The sequence below is a fragment of the Oncorhynchus keta genome, chromosome 23, assembly GCF_023373465.1.
Source record: "Oncorhynchus keta strain PuntledgeMale-10-30-2019 chromosome 23, Oket_V2, whole genome shotgun sequence".
Taxonomy (NCBI): domain Eukaryota; kingdom Metazoa; phylum Chordata; class Actinopteri; order Salmoniformes; family Salmonidae; genus Oncorhynchus; species Oncorhynchus keta.
In genome coordinates, this window is record NC_068443.1 from 36,563,015 (window position 1) to 36,586,117 (window position 23,103).

At 40.3% G+C, this 23,103-nt stretch overlaps 2 protein-coding genes across 2 annotated transcripts; both read right to left on the bottom strand.

Annotated features, from left to right (window-relative positions):
• Positions 1 to 365: 365 nt before the first annotated feature.
• On the bottom strand, positions 366 to 2,572 carry LOC118402269 (retinol-binding protein 2-like). The gene is made up of 4 exons (XM_035800323.2): positions 2,404 to 2,572; positions 1,744 to 1,922; positions 1,271 to 1,372; positions 366 to 572 (listed from the first exon to the last, which is right to left on the bottom strand). Exons 1-4 carry the CDS (start codon positions 2,474 to 2,476, stop codon positions 519 to 521), a joined length of 408 nt encoding a protein of 135 aa, XP_035656216.1. The 5' UTR covers positions 2,477 to 2,572; the 3' UTR covers positions 366 to 518.
• Positions 2,573 to 7,161: 4,589 nt separating this feature from the next.
• On the bottom strand, positions 7,162 to 11,234 carry LOC118402562 (retinol-binding protein 1-like). Its single transcript, XM_052477126.1, has 4 exons — positions 11,020 to 11,234; positions 10,378 to 10,556; positions 8,684 to 8,785; positions 7,162 to 7,898 (listed from the first exon to the last, which is right to left on the bottom strand). Exons 1-4 carry the CDS (start codon positions 11,090 to 11,092, stop codon positions 7,848 to 7,850), a joined length of 405 nt encoding a protein of 134 aa, XP_052333086.1. The 5' UTR covers positions 11,093 to 11,234; the 3' UTR covers positions 7,162 to 7,847.
• Between the last annotated feature and the right edge of the window lie 11,869 nt (positions 11,235 to 23,103).

Below are 23,103 nucleotides of genomic sequence, written 5' to 3' on the forward strand. Positions count from 1 at the left end.
TATGGTCCCTCTTGTGTCAGGGACCAGCAAGTTATGGTTTTCCTCCATGGAGGACACTCACATTAAAATAGCACTGTAAAACTGACTCCATTAGTGTAAGTTAACTATCTCAGCGACAGGAACGCCACATCGCACGGACTGGCACCGGTCAATGAACCAGGGTTGAGAAACACTGGGCTATACAACTGAGTGGCAAAACAATGATCAGCCAGAGGGAAATTGAGCAATAGCGTGGGTTCCCATGGTCAACGTTGAGAAGTCATAGGCTAACATTTGACTATTTAATTTGTATGAAAAGACTAACAACGTATTAGTTAAGGAAGATTTGCCCAACAAAAAAATAAATATAGTACCAATAGGCTTAGAAGAGTGAACAATATACAATGCTTTATTCAGGTTTGCTTGTGAGTTTGAAACCGTTATGACAAGTTTAAATGGTAACAGCAGGAGTTTACTATATTGACACAAGGTATGAAAAAGTGGATGAATCCAGCAACTGATATCCAGATATTGTCTTTCTATTCTTTTCTCTTGAACACCTGCCTGCAGACTTTGTCCTCACACGTCAGTTCCTGTGAATTCAGAGAGAACAAATCTGATGTCAGATCTCAGTCTGAGGTTAGATATCAAGTTTGGGATTAGGAGCTTGGGGTGCCATATTCCTCGCCTTATCTCATTCCCTTTGAAGAAACAGGTTAGTCCTGGTCGATCAGTGCAAATTAAGGAAAGGACCATTGATATGCTACCAGAGATGATAGAGAAAGTGAGACAATTAAAGGCTCCTTTTTTCTGGTTTGTATAACATGGAGAATGAACTAAGTAGACCTGCTATCACATTGGTGCATATGGAGGAGCCACCCCTTAAGTAGACTGGAACTGTAAACAAAAAAACAAAAAGAGTTTCTTGTTAAAAGGCCTTTTTGGGTCAATTTTATAATCCGCCGTCTTTGATGCTACCTAGGAATGGCATTCTCCTGTCTGTAAAATAAGTTTCACATTTATATTCTGCAGGTGGCGATATCTCTATGCTGTTCATCAGCTCATGAGGAAGGTGCAACTTTAAAGAACATTGAGATACAGTAGAAGTATAGGACTGTCTGATGTGCAGCACTAACATGTTCTCTGTCTTGCAAAGTAAGGACTCATTTCAGGCCCACATTCATATTTCTACCTGCAATGTTAAGGATGGAGATACTACACTGCTATTTCTTTATTACGACACTATAACGTATCACCAACATGATCAATTAAGTAAATAATGTTAACCCACCAGGTACAGTTTGTCTCCTTCGATCCAGTGCTTCCACCCACGGTTGTCCTTTTCCCCCTTCTGGATACACACTAGTTTGTCCCCCTCCCACACCACAAGAGCCTGTTAAGGTACAGTCAAAATTGATAATGTATGGTTATAAAGGAAACCACATTTGTGACACAAAAGTGAAAATGCTATTATCCAAGATCTAAGGACAGAAAAAAAAGAAGCAAACGGTAAAGTAGAAAAATATCAAACGGAGGAGGTAGATGAGGAAGAGATGGACCGATCTGTTCAAATAGTTTAAAGCTACATCCTTCTTTTCTTCCTTATTTGAAGTAATCGTTCATGTGACTGGACTTTTTATTGTAATAAATCATTGCTTACACCTAGCTAATCACGTGCGATCAGTAGTGATTACATGTGCATCCCAAAAAGAGAGCAAGAAGGATGCGTTGTTACAGTATTTGAACACAGCCCACGTGTCCAACCTTGACCACCCTGTTGTCCAGTCCTTTGGTGTGCTCCACAAACTCCACCCCCACAGTGAACATCAGCTCATAGTTCCTGAAGGTGCTCAGCGTCTTGACTTCAAACTTGTCTCCATCCTGGATGATCACTTTGGTCTGGGCCAGCTGCACTGCTATTTTGCGTGTGGCAAAGTCAATGTCTGTGGTAAAAAAAAAAAAAGTAAAATATGTAAAAGCTTGAAAAAAGTTGTAAGGATCAAATCACACGTAACATTTGAGTAATAGAGATGTAACTGGAAATAGTATGCATGTTTATAACATCAAATCTGTCTAAAAGGACAATAGCAATACTTTAGTTGAACCTTTTAGCTCTATGCAAAATATACAATCAAAGCAGAATACAGGCATGAAATGTTGCACCACTATACATGTTACATATTGCACCTCAGAATCCGGTGGTCCCCATGTGAATCTCTCAGTTAACACTGCTGAAAAGTACTATCTAAATCTATTGTACAATAGACCTGCACATTATACAGTTACAATATATTGGCAGTGGTAGTGCACACTGCACAGGCACTTGTACATCCCCTTTTCTTGTCACCCTTCTCTACAGATGGATGGAAAAATATGATATATTCCATCGTGGTAATCCATAGAGATAATGAAGAAAGATCTTACTCAGTGCTTTCATGTAATCCTCAAAGTTCTCACTGCTCTCCAACTCCCATTTGCCATTGAAGTCTACAGGCATGTTGGTTCTGTGGGCTGGTGAACTTTGGGCTGAATCAGAATGGGAAGGTACACGGTGTCCCAGCCTCTTTATATAACAGCCAAGGCAGAGGGCAGAGTACTATTGATAAAGTAGTTGAGTGCTATGGCTGTAGGGGGGACAGGAGGGGTGATGGGATGGGAAGAGCGGTCATAGAAGAGGCCTATCGGGAGATACAGTAAGTAGTGCCAATTCACACACACACACACACACGCACGCACGCACGCACGCACGCACGCACGCACGCACGCACACACACACACACACACACACACACACACACAGGCAGAGTGAGACTCATCGACTGAGACTGCACAGTTTAAAGTTAGATTATTATTTTTGGTGTCTTGCATATATTCTGCTCAAAAGACTATTTAACTTTGAGCATGCAGGTAGAGTAAGTTCAACATGTGCAAATCCAGTATCTGCTAACAGAAAACAGAAGGGGGACATACTTGTGAATATAAGCAAGCATTTAAAGTTAAACAGGTTCTCACGCACAAAATGCATATCAGCCAATTAAAATGTTTGATTTACTTGCACATACTGTAAATTGTAGCTGGTCCCATCAGATGAAGTGATTACATATTGGCACAGTTTTTTCAGCCAATTAAAATTGTAGATGTAGTCCTAATTAACATACCTGTCACAATGCACTGATCATCAAAGCAACTAGGCCAGGGATCATCAACTAGATTCAGCCACAGGTCGATTTATTCCTGAGAGGATAGTAAGGGGGCCAGAACATAATTACAAAAGAATTGTAGACTGAAAATGAACACCAAGAAGCCCAAACAGATATGTATGCTAAAACATCCTTTCAAACCTTACTTACATTTATATATGATCACATATCTCTTTATTATGCGTGGGAATACTTTGGAACAGATTTTAAAAATCACTTGGAGCTGATATGCTGGTGCTGTTACAGTCTTTTTAAAAAAAATGTGCAACCATAAAATTGAAAAATTATAACATTCTTTTTTTTGTGCTCAGAAAACTTCGGACGCAGACCACCAGTTGGGAAACCCTGAACTATGTTATCACGTGTATTTGACTGACCGGTGAAACTGCTCTCTGTGTAAAGTGCCTAGTTCATGTAATTGTCACAGATTGTTACACTTACATGCAGGCCTATAATGTTTTAGAGTTTATGCGTTATAATAAACATGCGTTTTGAATCCTCAACATAAAAGCACGATAAGAGGTGTGCTCGGAACCACGGTTAAAAAAACAATATTGATAACAAGTCCACCACTTTAGCAGTTTGTGATGAGGATAACAATAGCCTACATGACTGCTATTGGACAAACCCTTACGAGTCTATTAACGTTAATGAGTGTCAATCTAAATAACATAAACTGGCGGATTTTGATGGGGATTATTTTTATGTCAAAAGTTTGGACACACCTACTCCAATCCAAGGGTTTCTTTGTTTTTAATATTTTCTACATTACAGAATAATAGTGAGGACATCAAAACTGAAGACATGAAATCACGTAACCAAAAAAGTATTAAATCAAAATATATTTTAGATTCTTCAATGTAGCCACCCTTCGCCTTGATGACAGCTCTGCACGCTCTTGACTGAGTAAATTTGAGGGGGGAATGTAGGGGATGTGTGAAATGTACTCCTAATCCTGAAATGCCACTTGCATCTTCTCATTAGCTAGCTTTTGAGGTGGTGCAATCGGCTAAAACGCTCGAGGTAGGGCGATCACGTGAGGAAGGAAGTGGTAAGCAGCATGACCAGTGCCAGATGACGTAAAACTGTCATTACGTTGAATACACAATAACGTTATTCAAATTGATGGCCATCTCGGCAAAAAATATTTGACATTTGTTCAGGTACCGACTGCTGGCTGTACAATTTTGATAGAAGTTCTGTTCAAGATCAAGCATTCGTAACCAACTGTATTCATTGGGGTTGGCTCGTCGAACCCGTACTACTGCTGCAGCCAACAATGCAATTTACTGAAATTGCTGCCTGTGCACTCTGCTGAAGTCACTCAATGCACTTTTGCAGCCAGGCACGTGTGTTGTGACTGACAAAAAAAATCGTTGTCTCATTTAGAGGGACAATGCGTGCATTTTAGCGTTTGAGTCACTTCAAAAGTTGCTAAAAGTTCCAAATACATTTTAAAAGTAGCTACATTTGTTGGTAGGTGCTGCTTGAAAAAAGGGTGCAGGGTAGTCTGAAAAGTTGCTAAATCTAGCAACATAATAGCTAAGTTGAAGTCACTGAGCGTGACGTTCTTTACTAGCAATGAATACATCAATCTTGTGGCTGTCCCAAGCTTGGATGCATTTGCTGTTTGTTTTGGTTGTGTTGCAGATTTTTTGCCCAATAGAAATGGTAAATAATGAGTCACTTATGTCAGAACATAGAGATATGGAATAACAGAATTTATTTATTAACTCATGTAAACTAAACACAATTAACAATGGTGTGCGTGTAGTCAGTAGCATAAGTGAGTGGTTGTGTGCATAGATGTGATAAGGTGTTGAAAGGTGCCAAAAATTTAAACAGCCACAATAATGCCACAACCAAAATCTGCCAGTGTCTGCATGGAGAGAGTCTCCTCAATGAATGGGGAAGAGGTATTTATCCTGGCACACACCCGAGTCCAGGTGTGTCCCATTTCAATGACGACCTTCCTGGCGCCGCCAACCGACATCCTAATAAGGAAAACAAGAGCAAAGAAGGAGGGTCCCCCCCAATAAAACTAGGGCTCAACAAGAAACATCATACCAGTCAAACAAATCTGACCCAGCATCCCAAATTGATACTGGGGGTACATGTTCACACTTCCACTTGCCCCAGCCAACTTTGTTCTCCCCAGACCTCAGCAACCTTTGCACACAGGAAGCAAACTTTAATTGAAAAGACAAAAACAAGACCAGAAGGGAACAAACAGGAGCGATAGAACAGGACAATACCAAACAAGACAGGTCAGTCACGTGGACATTTAGGAACAGCGAGATAGCGTGTCAGCAACCAGCACCAAGGAAAATAATGTCTCAGGGTCCTCATTAAATTTTGGCAACAACCGTAAGTTCCCAACAATAACAAATGTGTCCGGGGCATGACCGAAAGAGCAACCCCTAGGTAAATCTGGGTCACCTCCCAGAGCAAACTCTCCCCTGAGAGCTTTCCTTCCATAACCAACTCTGGCTTTCAATATCAACCTAACAGAATTTGACGTTTATCACTAATTTCAACCTTGTAGTGTTCAGCGATCTTCAACAGCTGTTTAGTACATCATTCTAACAGTTCCTCTGATGAAAAGCAAATTAACTTTGACTCAAGACACCATAGTCACAAGTAAATACAAAAATTCTTGCTCTTCTCCTCTGCTGAGCACACCAGACCAGAGAAATTACAAATCACACTGGGCACCACAGAAGAGAGATGAGATATATGGAGCTTCCCCAAAACCTACAATAACTCAACCCCAGTCATCGTGCAGATTTGCAGTGGGTAATTACACTGTTCCCAGCTGGCAGGGGGGGGGGACAATATGCTGGCAGATTTCCCCAAGCCACAGATGTGCCCCCAAGACAACTGCGCAGTCCATAGATGCCACAGAAATAACAATGCCCAACATATTCCAAAGTGAAACATGTCACTAAGCCTAATAGGGAAAAAAGAAAGGCTACAGCTCCAGGTAGCAAGTGTCACTACCCTATCCAAATAGCCCACTGAGGTACACATCTAATTGTACTCATCTCAGACAAATGTCCCAAAAGTGAGTAGAGCAAGAGTATCCAGCCTGGGCAGAGGCCTGGAAACTAACCAATGTACTCTCTCCAACACAGCACACAAACTATCCACCACAGTAGCAAGTATACCAAACAAAGGCAACAAACACTGGGCCTACCAAACAATACAACTCAAAAGCTGCAACAAAAGTTATGAAGCACCTACAGAGTTCTCAAACATGAACCCCCCCAAACACAACACATACGAGTAAGCCCAACAACACTAGTATTAGTCCTCCATAATGCAACAAAGTGCTATGCGCTAAAATGTCTAGGAACCAACCTCATGATCACAGACGAGCCCCCTCTTGTCACAAACCCAGCTCGTAGTTCATAACAAAAAGTGAGAAAACATGGCAATGAGGAATAACAAAATATATTTATTAACTGAAGTAAACTAAATACAATTAACAATGGTGTGTGTGTGTGTGTGTAGGCAGTAATGTAAGCGGGTGTTCTCATGCATAAATGTGATAATGAACAAACAAAACGGTCACACAAAAAAAAATCTATCAGTGTCTGCATGGAGAGAGTCTCCTCAATGAATGGGGAAGTGGTGCATTTATCCCGGAACACCTGAGCCCAGGTGTGTCCCATTTCAATGATAACCCTCCTGGCTCCGCCCACCGACATCCTATTAAAAGGAAAACAAGAGCAACGATTTACATATTGTAAATCAATGATTTATTGTATTTGATTGTTTTCCTGGTTACATGATCACAGCATCTTTTTGTATTTATTTGTATTCTTTACTTACAGATTTTTTTTATATTTAAAAAAATATTGTGTTTGAATGAATTTTGCTGCTTCGCTCATGGCCCAAATATTAGTTGACTTTACATTGGTGAAAGAAACATTTCTGTTTGTTTTCTCACTTTTAAAGACAAAAACTCTCACAGACAGACCACATTGTTGAGATTCATTTATTGAGTGATTTTTTCCTATCAAGGGGACACTCCCAAATGAATTGAGGAAAAACACAGACAAAGTCTGCTGTTATTTCCTGAACACGTTAGTACTTGTAAAGTTTTCTACTAAGACGGTGATGATGTCTCAACTGCACAGGCCTGGGAGCTATTTGTCACATCTTCTGCTGTCTCTCCATTTCATTTTCATTCTTTACCTCTCTCACCCTCATTTTCTTTTTCACTCTACTAAAACCCTCCTTCCTTCTGGTCAAGTTCACCCCCAGTTGTAAACTCAGGACACCATTAGAGATTGAGGCACTAATCACAAAGCCTACTACACGTACTTCAGTGTTAATGTATCCACACACCTATAACATGTCAATCAAAGGGGCTCTCACCCTGAGACAGAGTTACAGTACAAGTGATCGAGAGATACATCACCCCTGTCTGTTAGTTTGAATAGTTTGAATGATGGAAAGAAATGTGAAAGGATTGATGGAATGAAGGATGGAAGGATGGATGGATGGATGATTGGATGGGTGGGCGGGTGGGTGGATGGATGGATGGTTGAATGGATGGATGGATGAGTGTATTAGAGGGTTCTTTGTCACAGGGTTGGTTTGTGTCTGTGTCTCTCTTGAGCGCTCAGGTAGGGGGCGCCATTCTGTAATTCCAGTGCTGGTTTAGGTTTTCTTGAAGACCTGCTTGCACACAGCTCCACAAGCTCTCAGCTCCTGCAGAGTGAACAGAAGGTAAAATTATGTTTCATCGAGAGATTAAACAGGATTTTTAATAAATCCCATTATTTATTTGTTTTTGTATACCACCCTATCATCATTAATTGAGGTAAACAGCTGTGAAGATGTCAAAAATGTTCACAGTAATCAATCTCCTCTATGGAGAAAACCAAAGGCAAAGCACATGTACTTGCAGTTATATTTTTAACCAGCAGAGGCAGCTGCTGTTCAGTGTTCCTGGGCTTAGTGACTCCAGGGAGCCACTCTGCTAATGAATAATTTCATGGCTACTAATTGCGAACATCTGTTAGAATCACTTTGACTAAATAATTTGGCAGTCAGATGCCTTTTACTCAGCTTTGATGACAATAATCATAGCAATGAAAATCCGTAATGACAAGGTAATGAAAGTGGTCATACGGTGGTCATTGTCGAGGTCAGTAGATTTACTAATGTTTATGTATGGGTACACTAGAGGTGCACTACAAATATACTATTTTATTGAGGGTCCCTAAACTCCAATTCTATCCACAAAGTGTAGGAATTTTGTCATGGAGTATTTGCCCTGGTGGTCCACACTTAGTTAAAATCTTTTTTTGTGAGGTTACCAAAGCCAGAAACCAGCTATATTTTCACAAAAGCTTTGAATAAATGTTTTTCATCTATGCTATTTATTGTCTTACATGTTCATCTGATCTGAGATCTGTTGTGACAAAAAGTGAAATCAGGAACTGAGGAAGAAGACTTGCATTTAAATGCTATGAATGAATGTGTTCTCTTACCAGATGAAGCTCATCCCCCTCCACCCAATGGGTCCAGCCTCTTCCTTCTTTCTCTCCCTTCTGCACACACACCAGATTGTCTCCCTCCCATGAGATAGTGGTCTACACACACACACACACACACACACACACACACACACACACACACACACACACACACACACACACACACACACACACACACACACACACACACACACACACACACACACACACACCAGATTGTCCCCCTCCCATGAGATAATGGTCTACAGAGAGAGAGGACAGACAACATTATGCATTCTACTGTCAATTAGCAAATAGGAGCATGCCCTACACACACACACACACACACACACACACACACACACACACACACACACACACACACACACACACACACACACAGTAGTGTGCAGGAATATATAACAACTTACAGACTTACAAACAGACGCATGTGTCGTGACGTTGCATAAGTTAATGTGACGACTGTTGTTCATCGAATGATTAAAGTTTCTAATTGCGTGATTAACTGAATCAAGCAATTATTAACTCATTAACCTGGGGCACCATGGGAAAACTAGGCCTTCAGCTGTTCGATAACGCACTACTCCGGCGCACCTCTCTGAGCATCCTCCCGATTTCAATGTCCTTTTTGGCTTAGGAGTCTGTTCCCTCACCCTTTGCTCTGGAAGGGGTCTTCTGAGGACAGACAGCTCTGTAGCTCAGAGCTCACAGCATAGGAATGAAACCCTTTAGATACCACAATTCGATGGGAGATGGAGGCTAGGTGGTTCGACTTGAATTCACCGGCTGTATTTTGAAAGTTACATATCTTGAAAACTTTTTGGGACTATGTCAACAATGGACTAATGAAACAAATACCAAAATATAGTTTTTGGGTCCACTTTTCCTTTAAGTAATAATGACTATACAGTATATATTCAATAATTCCCATATATTATACACACCAGTTCTTTCATTACATAAACAAGTTAGGATTAAACTCTATAAATAGTCATAAAGGTGTCGTAAAGTTATAGATATAGCAAAGTCTCACAAATGGTAAGTTACAACAATACAGAATATAGTTGGCCCAGTGGCCAATAAAGGACTTCCATTCCCTGATGGTATTTGCAGCCGCCCACAAGGTAATGGTTTATGGGCTTGGAAAGAAATCAGCCTACAGGCTTACAAGGGCTGTTCTTTTTTGGGGGGAGAAAAATATGCAGATCCTAATCAGGTCCCAGGGAAAAAAAATCTTATCAGAAGAAAAATTGTATCATACAAGTTTTTCTCAGATCTCCTGACAAAACATCTATTCGTTTTCACATTGTCCTTTTCAGCAGTTCCAGCAACTACGTGGATGCCCAACTAGGCCAGCTCAGTGCAGCTAGGTTTGGCTCTGCTCTGTTCGGCTCAGTAGTGTGAAAAGCCCTTTTATGTTTTCAAGGACACCGGTGTCTTCTCTAATGCAGCAATCTACTGCTTCCCCCTTAGCCTCAACTCAAGGCCCCTTGTGTTCGCAGTGGTACCTCAATCAAATATTGATGAGCACACATAAGGACTGCCATTTGTGATCTCACACTAGAGAGAATATGACAAACCACTGCTGAAACATCAAAATGAATCCTTGTTCTGTATCTCTAGTCTCCAGAAATACGTTTTGATAAACAACAACTGAATGTGTGATGGGAATGTTCTTGTCAACTCACCATGCATTTTCTGTCATCCACCCCTGACAGATCCTCTTCAAACTCCTTGCCAACATGGAAATCCATGTTGTAGTTCTTAAAGGTACTGAGGGTCTTGATGACTATGTGGTCACCATCGTGATTGATGTCTTTGTCAGGCTTCAACAAGGTGGCAATTTTCCTAATGGCAACATTTACATCTGTGTGATGGGTCCCCAAAAAAGGGAAGAGAGAGAGAGTGAGTAGAGAGAGAGAGCGAGTAGAGAGAGAGAGAGCGAGTAGAGAGAGAGAGAGAGCTACAGTCATCTATAGCCTAACATCACTTTCATGACCTATGTTTCTGTATAGGCCATAACCGGATCTAATACCAGCAATCTCGCTATTTTTGGGATACTTTGTAAATATGCAGCACTTTCAAACGCAAGCAATATGTCAGTATCTACACCCGTGCTCCAATAAACACACTTTTGAACTATACTAAATTCCATAACGTTAGCTAGGTATATTAATGCTTAGAGCTCAATATTGACCGCAGGGCGCAGTGGTCCTGATGCAACGGAACTCGACGTATGGAGCAGCAATATCCTTGCGCATCATCAATTTAACTGAAGTTTGGAGTCCCCCTTCAACGAATCATCCCCCAAAAATGCTGTAACAACTCACCGAGGGCCTTTAAGTACTCCTCGAAGTTGTCATTTGAGATCATTTTCCAATACCCATTCAGATCAACTGGCATATTGGCTGTGTTTCTAGTTTCCTTACTTCCTGGTGAAATGGGCAAAGGAGATCCGATATCGCTGTTCACTTGCGACGGAATGCATGACTGCTGTCCAGGCCTCCTATTTGAACCAGAATCCCTTTAATCCGATTACTTAACAGCTTTCTTCTTTTTTTACAAGAATTGGAAACGCCCTCCCACCACAGCTGATCTACGCAAACTGCGCATTTGAAACGAGCCATACATCAATGAACGCCAGCCTAGACTCAAGAGAACAGGCTGGGGACGAGATTATACATATGTGAGAGTTGGGTAAATTGAGCTATAGGGGTAAATTGAACCACCTTTGAAACCATACACTAAATGTATAATTTGACCAAATATTTATGAATAGGTTATCATTTCATGGAGTATGTGAAGGAAGAAACTACATGGAAAAAGTGGTAAACAAATTAAATCCAAAAAACGGATTATCACCAAATCCAATTAATTTATTGTGTTAAGAGGTTTCATGATGCTTGCATGTAAACCAAAGTAGATAATTTAAAGATGGTTCTGTGCATCAGTTGGGGTCTCTATAAAATTCAATATGAGGTCCTAAACCTAGCATGAAAGTGCAGCCATGTAGCTGTGTGGGCTAGTATAGTAAACATGTTTGCCTTGGAGTAAATTGAGCCAATGGCCATGGGGTAAATTAAGACAATGGCAAGTTGAACAAATTTAAGTGTTTTCTTCCCAGGAATGATGCAAGGCATTATCGCTGGGATATGAGGTAAGAACTGGACCTGGCAAATGTTAAAAGTGTTTAAAAAAGTACAACTTGTTTGTTAGATGTTAAGCCTTTCCCAGGAATGATGCCAGGCATTATCGCTGGGATATGAGGTAAGAACAGGGCCTGGCAAATGTTAAAAGTGTTTTAAAAAGTACAAGTTGTTTGTTAGATGTTACGCCTGTGTTAAAATATGCTTAAAATATATAAAGCGATTGTGATTGTGTTGAAATGTGTTTTGGAAATAAAGATATAAGCTATCAAAATAAAAAATAAAGAGAGTCACACACTCTATATATAAACTCATAGTAATTTATTGGGTAAATCACCAACGTTTCGACATTACTGTGCCTTCTTTTTATAGCTTGTAGTTTATTCGCTGTTAGTCAGCACCTCTACATAAAATACTTTCCTCTGGGTGTGTGCCAGCTCATGTTTTTTTATGCGGTATTTAAAGATAGACGTGTTTTTTTAAACAAATTATGTGGTAATATTTCATTCATTACAGAAATGTGTAGGTGGCTTAATTTACCTGTCCCCATGCTCAATTTCAGTTATGTTATACCAAGAGAAACTTCTTTTGGACAAACTATGTTTTCAAAACCGTAAGGTTGACATGATTATTTACAGGGCCTCAACATCCTGAAATATATGTTGATATCTTTGTTAGAAATAACACCATGGGTGTTTCTCAATGCGCATATTGCCATGCTCCACACTTTCATGCTCCGAGTGCATTCTCCGACCACGTTCTCTTGAGTACGTTCTTGTGAGGACGAGAGTGTGGAGAATGTATAAAGCAATACATTTGAGAAGCACTCGGACTCCACGTACTGTATTACCTCACGCTTCCACTGAACTTTCTCCCAGGCAGGACAATGGCAACAATAGACAAAACAAGATATGCACAAAGAAAACGTTTTACTTTATAATTATCAGCTAGATATGTGAATTGTAATAATCTAACATAATTATCTAGCCAGCCAGCTAGTAAAACAGGCAAAATGACCTTAAACTAATGTTATGCAAGGTAGACATTTTTCGCTGGTAGCTATAGTAGCAATTATTCGTGATAGCCATATTGACGTACTATGGATTTACCCATTCCCTGAACCGTGTTCCAGCCAGGACAACAATGGAGAGAGATTAATCAAGATATACACAAAACAACCTTTTTACTTCACAACCTTCAGCTAGCTATATGTAAAGCGTAATAATGTAGCTAACCAGATAGTTTAACAGGCAAACGGAGTATACATATTCGAGAAGTGCCCTCCGTGCTCCCTTTCGCATAATTTGATTTGGACTCATACTCTTGACCCTCCCGTGCTCCAATTTGCGTAGTTCGCAGCACAGTAGTTAGCATTTTAAGAAACACCCCATATTCCCTTGACGGAGTTATGCTGAATGTTAAAAAAAAAATGGATAAATGTACCCCACTTTCCCATGCATTAATGCATGTGCTATATATTTAAAAGTGCTTATTAAGATCAGTTAGGAGTAGGTTAATTAAGAATATTTCTCTTCGGCCTAGTTTGGATGAAAAACAAAAATGTCAAGTGTAATTTTATGATACACGTTTTCACGGTACGACAAATGCGACTCGATTTTGTACAGATAGGCTACTATCTTATTCAAACCACATAACTATTGAAAACACGTTTTTTTATGCAGCGCAATGCGCATAACTTCCAACGCTCTGTTTAGCACAATGTTCTCTAAGGCGACCATATACGACTGGTCTGGCACATCATTTGTAATGAAGTAATTAAGCTAATTCGATTATAGCCGTCTTTTGAGCTGACCATGGCAGCCACTATCTTAGTAACACATGCCAAGTGGGTTGGTAACACAGAGACGTTTCGCTTGGCATTCTTTTAAATGAGAAAATACCTCTCGTTGTTGCAGGGGACTGTCAGGATTACTAAAATCCTGAGAGAAAAGCTCTGAGTCACCCAGTGTGACATCCGATAGAGGGGTACAGAATGGCTGGGCCTACCCAATGAAGAGCTCAATGTGGTATGCCACAAAACTCCAAACTATATAGTAACACTAGTAAAGCAGCCAGTCTTATATTCAAAACCTTTTGTTGTACATTCATTTTGGAGTCATATGTCACCACACAGTCATTGATCCAAAAAATACATTTACTGTGAAATATCATGAGAACATTGATTTAATCACAAAAACACTACATAATGATATCTTCTCAATTGAGTTGTTTTAACAACCAGTTCATCCAATAGTTTAAAAAAAAGCAAGATACATGTTTCTAAATGGCCCTTTGAATGGAATATGCTACAGTTCTGTACATTGTAGTACATTACACTGCTTTGACATTAGACAATACACTTGCACTATCCATCAAAATTGACTGAAAATCCCATTTCCATCATTTATATCCCATGTGTGATCAAAGGGGTGATCCTTGAAGACATTTTTCACAATCTTTTAATGCAAAGAATACATGTCTTGTTCAGTTATAATTACAACATGGGTGTACTGTAATCAAATGAAACACATGAAATGAATGAAAGAAACAAAAGTTTAGCAGGCAATAGTTTGCATCAAGCCTGTCTTGAGCATTTAGCCATAGGCTGTCATCGACATCGCAGTCATAAAATAATGCAATTGTCACAACAGGTCTAAATATATATGTTATGACAGTGTTATGGCTATATTATAACAGGTTATATGACACGTTATGTCAGCTGTTATGACATGATTATGACCATGTCATAATGTGTTATGACGCTGGGTGACACTCCAAACTGTGCTCAGGTGCATCCTTGTGATGTCACAACAACTTGATTGGAGTCCACCTGTGGCCAATTCAATTGTTTGGGCATGATGTAGAAAGAAACACACCTGTCTATATAAGGTACCATAAGCACAGGCACACTACTGTATATGGGACTGAAAATCCATTACGCTTTTTTTGTTTAACAGCTTGTTTTAAAAGTGACAGGACTGGGGATATGGAGTCATTTGTGCAGATAAACCATGGTAACCTGTATTCATGGAAAGAGTGCTCACCAAACCCTGGAAAGACAGTTAATGAGTAGATCAATCTCATGATTAAAAAGAGGATCAAAAAAATGTATTCAATTCAATTCCATGTGTGGTATATGTAGTTCCAACTAAGACCGACTACCTAAAATTCTAGAGCTCAGACTCCATTTTGGCATGGTTCTACATCCCCTTCAGAAGGTATTCATACCCCTTGACTCATTACACATTTTGTTGCGTTACAGCCTGAAGTCCACAATTTGAAAAATATTTTTTTCTCACCCATCTACACACAATACCCTATCGTTTCTTATTTAATTTTCAATACATTTGCTAACATTTCTAAAAACATGTTTTCACTTTGTCATTATGGGGTATTGTGTGTAGATGGGTGAGAAAAAAAACTATATTTAATACATGTTGAATTCAGGCTATAACACAACAAAATGTGGAATAAGTCAAAGGGTATGAATATTTTCTGAATGCACTGTAACTACCAAGTTTAAGAAGAGGTCCTCTTCTTGTTTGCTTTTTTTTGAGAGGGGAAGAATAGGCATTGGTTTACCAATTCGTCATATGCATGAAAAGCATATTTCTCTCAAATGTTGTGCACAAATTTGTTTACATCCCTGTTAGTTAGCATTTGGCAGTTGGCAGAGCATTTGGCAGAGACCTCTGGCAGTCTCTATGGGGGTGCCACAGGGTTCAATTCTCGGGCTGACTCTTTTCTCTGTATTTGTCAATGATGCCGCTCTTGCTGCTGGTGATTCTCTGATCTACCTCTACGCAGACAACACCATTCTGTATACATCTGGCCCTTCTTTGGACACTGTGCTAACAAATCTCCAAACGAGCTTCAACATCATACAACACTCCTTCCTTGGCCTCCAACTGGTTTTAAATGCTAGTAAAACCAAGTGTATGCTCTTCAACCGATTGCTGCCCGCACCCTCCCCCCCGACTAGCATCACTACTCTTGACGGTTCTGACCCAGAATATGTGGACATCTACAAATACCTAGGTGTCTGGTTAGACTGTAAACCCTCCTTCCAAGACTCACATTAAGCATCTCCAATCCTAAATTAAATCTAGAATCGGCTTCCTATTTCGCAACAAAGACTCCTTCACTCATGCCACCAAACATACACTCGTAAAACTGACTATCCTACCGATCCTTGACTTCGGCGATGTCATCTACAAAATAGCGCCCAACACTCTACTCAGCAAACTGGATGTAGTCTATCACAGTGCCATCTGTTTTTGTCACCAAAGCCCCGTATACTACCCACCACTGCGACCTGTATGCTCTCGTTGGCTGGCCCTCACTACATATCCGTCACCAAACTCACTGGCTCCAGGTCATCTATAAGTCTTTGCTAGGTAAAGCCCCGCCTTAACTCAGCTCACTGGTCACCATAGCAACACCCACCCATAGCACGCGCTCCAGCAGGTATATTGCACTGGTCATCCCCAAATCCAACACTTCCTTTGGCTGCCTTTCCTTCCAGTTCTCTGCTGCCAATGCCTGGAACGAATTGCAAAGATCTCTGAAGCTGGAGTCTTATACTGTATCTCACTCTCTAACTTTAAGCATCAGCTGTCAGAGCAGCTAACAGATCACTGTACCTGCTAACAGATCACTGTACCTGTACACAGCCAATCTGTAAATAGCACACCCAACTACCTCATCCTCATATTATTACTTACCCTCTTGCTCTTTTGCACCCCAGTATCTCTACGTGTACATCATCATCTGCACATCTATCACTCCAGTATTAATGCCAAATTTGAATTATTTTGCCTCTATGGCCTAGATAGATTTTTCTATGTTTGTTTTCCTTTGTGTTATTGACTGTACGCTTGTTTATGTGTGTTGTGTTGTTGTTTTTGTCGCACTGCTATGCTTTATATTGGCCAGGTCGCAGTTGTAAATGAGAACTTGTTCTCAACTGGCCTACCTGGTTAAATAAGGTGAAATAAAATAAAATAAATTCTCCCTTGCAAAGATAATCCACCCACATGACAGGTGTGGCATATCAAGAAGATGATTAAACAGCATGATCATAGGTACACAGGTGTGCTGTGGACAATAAAAGGCCACTAAAATGTGCACTTTTGTCATACAACACAATGCCACGGATGTCTTTGGTGTCTTAATGTCCATCAGAGCTGTTGCCAGAAAATGTTATGTTCATTTCTCTACCATAAGTTGCCTCTGACGTCATTTTAGGTCATTTTTGATTTATTTCACCTTTATTTAACCAGGTAGGCAAGTTGAGAACAAGTTCACATTTACTATTGCGACCTGGCCAAGTTAAAGCAAAGCAGTTCGACACATACAACAACACAGAGTTACACATGGAGGAAAACAAACATAAAGTAGAAAATAAGTCTATATACAATGTGAGCAAATGAGGTGAGATAAGGGAGGTAAAGGCAAAAGAAGGCCATGGTGGCGAAGTAAATACAATATAGCAAGTAAAACACTGGAATGGTAGATTTGCAGTGGAAGAATGTGCAAAGTAGAGATAGAAATAATGGGGTGCAAAGGAGCAAAATAAATAAATAAATACAGTAGGGGAAGAGGTAGTTGTTTGGGCTAAATTATAGATGGGCTATGTACAGGTGCAGTAATCTGTGAGTTGCTCTGACAGCTGGTGCTTAAAGCTAATGAGGGAGATAAGTGTTTCCAGTTTCAGAGATTTTTGTAGTTTGTTCCAGTCATTGGCATCAGAGAACTGGAAGGAGAGGCGGCCAAAGGAAGAATTGGTATTGGGTGTGACCAGAGAGATATACCTGCTGGAGCGCGTGCTACAGGTGGGTGCTGCTATGGTGACCAGCGAGCTGAGATAAGGGGGACTTTACCTAGCAGGGTCTTGTAGATGACCTGGAGCCAATGGGTTTGGCGATGAGTATGAAGCGAGGGCCAGCCAACGAGAGTATATAGGTCGCAGTGGTGGGTAGTATATGGGGCTTTGGTGGCAAAACGGATGGAGCTGTGATAGACTGCATCCAATTTATTGAGTAGGGTATTGGAGGCTATTTTGTAAATGACATTGCCGAAGTTGAGGATCGGGAGGATGGTCAGTTTTACGAGGGTATATTTGGCAGCATGAGTAGTTGTCCACATACTCTAAGTCATTTAGATAAACGTCCAACCGGCCTCAACTGCATACCGACCACGTGTAACCACGCCAGCCCAGGACCTCCACATCCGGATTCTTCACCTGCTAGATTGTCTGTGACCAGCCACCCAGACACAAACTTTCAGAAAACGGCTCAGGGAAGCTCATCTGTGTGCTCGTCATCTTCAACAGGGTCTTGACCTGACTGCAATTCGGCATTAGAACCGACTTCAGAGGGAAAATACTCACCTTCAATGACCACTGGCACATTGGAGAAGTGTGCTCTTCAAGGAGGAATCCCGGTTTCAACTGTACCGGGCAGATAGCAGACAGCGTGTATGGCGTCCTGTTGGCGAGCGGTTTGCTGATGCCAACCTTGTGAACAGAGTGCCCCATGGTGGCGGTGGGGTTATGGTATGGGCAGGCATAAGCTACAAACAACGAACAGAATTGCATTTTATCGATGGCAATTTGAATGCACAGAGATACCGTGACGAGATCCTGAGGTCCATTGTCGTGCCATTCATCTGCTGCCATCACCTAATTTTTCAGCATGATAATGCATGGCCCCGTGTCGCAATAATCTGTACACAATTCCTGGATGCTGAAAATGTCTGTAAACTCACCAGACATGTCACCCATTGAGCATGTTTGTGATGCTCTGGATTGACGTTTACGACAGCGTGTTCCAGTTCCTGCCAATATACAACAACTTCGCACAGCCACTGAAGAGGAGTGGGACAACATTCCACAGGTTGATCAACTTTATGTGAAGGAGATGTTGCGCTGCATGAGGCAAATGGTGATCACACCAGATACAGACTGGTTTTCTGATCCACATCCCTACCCCACAGGTATCTGTAACCACCAGTTGCATATATGTATTCCCAGTCATGTGAAATCCATAGTTTAGGGGCTAATTTGACTTAAATTTGTGTGTATTAGGTAGTTTTGTGGAATTGTTAGATTACATGTAAGATATTGCTGCACTGTCGGAACTAGAAGCACAAGCATTTCGGCTACACTCGCAATAACATCTGTTAACCATGAGTAAGTGACCAGTACTATTTGATAATGATTTTTTTTCAATTGACTGATTTCCTTATATGAACTGTAACTCTGTGCTGTGTAAAATCTTTGAAATTGTTGCTCTTATGTTATTTTTGTTCAGTGTAGATAATGTCTCCCCAAAGGAATTTCTGATAAGAGTTCTCTCTGACAGATATCCACCAGACTTGGATAGGAATGCTGTGTGTCTATTAGTGCGTTTGGCTCAATTTACAATGTATCTTCCCTGGCCAATACTGAAACTTCAATGCAACCCCCCTAAAAATCATTAGCTGTAATGAGCAAGCTGCTCCCATAAAGCTGCTTCCATAGAGAAGCATGCGTAAGAGGGCATAAAAGACGACTTAGTTTGCTTCAGAATAGGAAAAAACAGACCCTATACATATTTCAACCTAAATAAGATTCAAACTAGGTAATTAAACAGTGAGGAAAGGAGGCCGGTACCAATTTGGAGGCTTATAACTAATGGAGGATGGTTGCATTTTAGTCCATTTCGCATAAAAATTCTCACAAAACAAAATTGTGTTGAAAGGAAGGCCAATTTAAATGGTTGTAAAATACTTCTCATGCAGTTGTTTAAGTGTGAGTATAGCTAATTTGATTTGTTAATTCAACTACTTGTATAGTTGATTACTTAAAAATACTCATTATAGAATTGCCATTGGAACCACAAAGGGGCAAGTAAAGAGCCTAATGCGGATCCAGAGCCACACGTTGCAGACCACTGACCTATCCACTCCTTTTAGATCTTTGAACATATAAAGGAGAAGGGGCTAAGGGGTGGAATGGGACGGAGCTAGAGAGTGCAAGGTAAAGGAGGGTCTTAAAATGGTATTTGTCACATGCTTCGTAAACGACCGGTGTAGATTAACAGTGAAATGCGTACTTACGGGACTTTCCCAACAATGCAGAGAGAGGAAATACAGAAAAGTAATAACACAGATAATAATAATAGCAGACCAAAGTAAAGGGAGAAACTAACACAAATACACGTATGACAAACGCAAAGAAAACCAATGAAGGAATCTACTGTTGAGAGCAAAGCCTCTTACAGATGTCTCAGAAGATCTCTGTTCGGCGTTGGTTTACATAATATCACAGGTTCCCACAGCCCTGCTCCAATGTGGCCACATCATTGGTTTAATTTGCTCCCTTGTTGTGCAAACACTGCTTAGAGCGCCGATAACTTGCACAACAAGATTTGTCAGAGCAGGGGGAGTTGTATAATACATCACAAGTGGAATCAGCACTTTGGCTGTGTGTGCATTTGTGTGTTTACATTCGCATGGGTGCACATACGCTCCCTTACGTAATTATTTGGACAGTGAAGCTAAAACTTTTTAATTTAGCTCTTGGCATTATACTCCAGCAAATGTTTAAATATTAGGTACCAGTACAGAATGTCACCTTTTATTTTAGGGTATTTTCATACGCATCTCTTTTACCGTTTAGAAATTAAAGCACTGTATCTTATCCCCCCATTTGAAGGTGTCTTAAGTATTAAAGCAGTCAAAAGTTTAGTATTTTGTCACATATTCCTAGCATGCAATGACTACAACGGGGATGGGCAACTAGCGGCCTTTCTTATTGTTGCTAGGTAGAATAGCAGAATACACCAGGTGCAATTTTAAAATGTGGTTGTGCATCAGTTTTTCTCTTATGTCAGTCACTGATAGTCAGTCAATTAGCCCATGTCAGCTAACATTATTTACATTGGTAAGTTAGTGTAGCGGCCAGCAATCTAAACTTGTTATCATGGTTGAACTACCAGCTGAGGGCGCCCCAGTCATTTTGTTAGTCAGTCTCAGTCAGATATCATATTAAAAACTGCCAACATTTCTCCCCACCGTATGGCAAAATGTGTAGAATTACAGAAAAGGAGCTGTAAAAACAGCTAATTTTCCTTTATGCCCCATGGCAAAATGAGAAGAATTGCAATAAATCTGTTAGAAAATGTTAAAATCTTTTCTCTGCCCCATGACAAAATGAGGAGAATTGCAATAAATCTGTTAGAACTTTTTCAAATCTTTTCTCTGCCCCATGACAAAATTAGTAGAATTGTGTAAAATTTGTTAGAAAATTGCTAACAAACTTGCTTTAAAACGGAAACATTTGCTCTACACCCCATGGCAAAATGTCTAGATTTGCACAAAATTACCTCTAAAATGTAAAACAATTATTTCCACTGTAAAGAGGGGGGCCACAAAGATGTTTTGCTTGCAATGTTTCCGATTTTCTCCGACTCTACAAACTTGTTAGATGCATTTGCAGTTCTTTTGGTTGTGTTTAGGATTATATGTTGTGCCCAACAGAAATTAATGGTAAATAATGTATTGTATCATTTTGGAGTCACTTTCATTGTAAATATGAATAGAATATGTTTCTGAACACTTCTACATTAATGTGGATGCTACCATGATTATGGATAATAATGAATGAATCATGGATAATGCTGAGTGACAAAGTTACACAGGCATAAATATCATACCCCCTAAAGATGCTAACCTCCCCTGTTATTTGGTAATGGTGAGAGGTTAGCTGGTTTTTAGGGTATGATCTTTGTTTCTCTAACTTTCTCACTCATTATTATTCAGGAATAATTCAGGATTATCTGTAATAATGGTGAAATCCACAATAATGTTGAAGTGTTCAGGAACATATTATATTCGTACTTTCAATTAAAGTGACTCCAAAATGGCACAATAGATTATTCACCATTCAGTTCCTATTGGGCTGAAGAAACACAACAAAAACACAACTGCAAATGCATCCAACAACTTTGTAGCCACAAGCTTGATGTTGCCATTACGTGCTAGGAATATGGGACCAAATACTAAACTTTTGACTACTTATTCACATTACGATACACATAGTGTTTTCATTTCTCAAAGGTAAAACAGATACGACAATACCCTTAAATAAAAGGTGCCATTCTGTACTGTCGCCTCATATGAAATAGTTGATCTCAAATCCAAAATGCTGCAGTAGAGAGCAAAATGTACACATTTTATCACTGTCCAAATAAATACAGAGTGATGTGCGGTTGTTTACATTTAACTAAATGCATGTCATGTTCATGTGTAATTAAGTGCTGGTGCATTTGTTTGACTTCTCGATCAAATCCCCAGTGACTAACATTGTGGGAGATTTTAACGTCCCACGCATGTAAAGTGGAGGTAACTTTCTGTATGCATAGCGTCAACTCGTTGATCAGCCGCACCAAACGCAAGTGTCCTACATCTACTTAATCACAGTGTCAAGTCACAATAGCAAAAAAACCACAGCCAGCAGCGAGGGACCCAGAGCTGACCCCAGTAAAGACCCAGAACTGGCGTGGCCCCATGTTGGCGCAATATCCCTAGAACCTCTGGCATCTCAGACTTAAATCTGGACTGGTTTCTAGCACTATGGACAGTTGTCAAGGAGCAGCAGAAGAGGGGATTTCTACCCAGGGAGCTCTATTGTTTTTCTATTGCAGAGCGGGAAGAAGAGATTATACAGAGCGCTAAACAGCTAATGGAGAGCTCAAGGATAGGGGGGCTGTAGAGCACAACATGGAGAGAAACCAAGGCTTCGGACCAGTGTACACCTGGTATTCAAATGTGATTAGACGTTGTCCACATTCAGTAAAATGTTATGTTAATGGACAGGAGCAGAATAGACAGAAGCACCTGAAACGTATTGTCCCCCTCAGCCGGTGGACATGTAGATGGATGCCTTGTGTAGTCGATAAAATGGTCAAAATTATTGCAGTGGGAAATCACTCACAACATGGACAGTAGAGGCATGATGTGACATCATGGTGGGACACATTTTAATACAGGGTGTGGATGAAAACTAAGTCCTTAAGGAGATTGTTTTAACCATTTGTGATAGGATTATAGAAGTTATTTTAAATGTCCGGTGTAGACGGGTAAATCAAGCCTCTGCATGCTGAGATGTTCTTTGTCTACGCCAAAGGGGATTTGAAATGTTTACAACATAATATTTCATGTACATAGAGCTGTATTGAAGGATTTCTTAAGTAAACCTCTTGAACAATAGTCCAGAGCGCTCAG

Bases quoted from the DNA above. Each gene is read 5' to 3' on its own strand.
- LOC118402269 (XM_035800323.2), bottom strand. From the start codon at position 2,476: ATGCCTGTAGACTTCAATGGCAAATGGGAGTTGGAGAGCAGTGAGAAC. The intron at 1,923-2,403 runs GTAAGATCTTTC...TTTTTACCACAG, and splicing joins GGATTACATGAAAGCACTGA to ACATTGACTTTGCCACACGC. The intron at 573-1,270 runs GTGGGTTAACAT...CTGAATTCACAG, and splicing joins AAGGAGACAAACTGTACCTG to GAACTGACGTGTGAGGACAA.
- LOC118402562 (XM_052477126.1), bottom strand. From the start codon at position 11,092: ATGCCAGTTGATCTGAATGGGTATTGGAAAATGATCTCAAATGACAAC. The intron at 10,557-11,019 runs GTGAGTTGTTAC...CCCATCACACAG, and splicing joins GGAGTACTTAAAGGCCCTCG to ATGTAAATGTTGCCATTAGG. The intron at 8,786-10,377 runs GTGAGTTGACAA...GTGTGTGTGTAG, and splicing joins TGGATGACAGAAAATGCATG to ACCACTATCTCATGGGAGGG.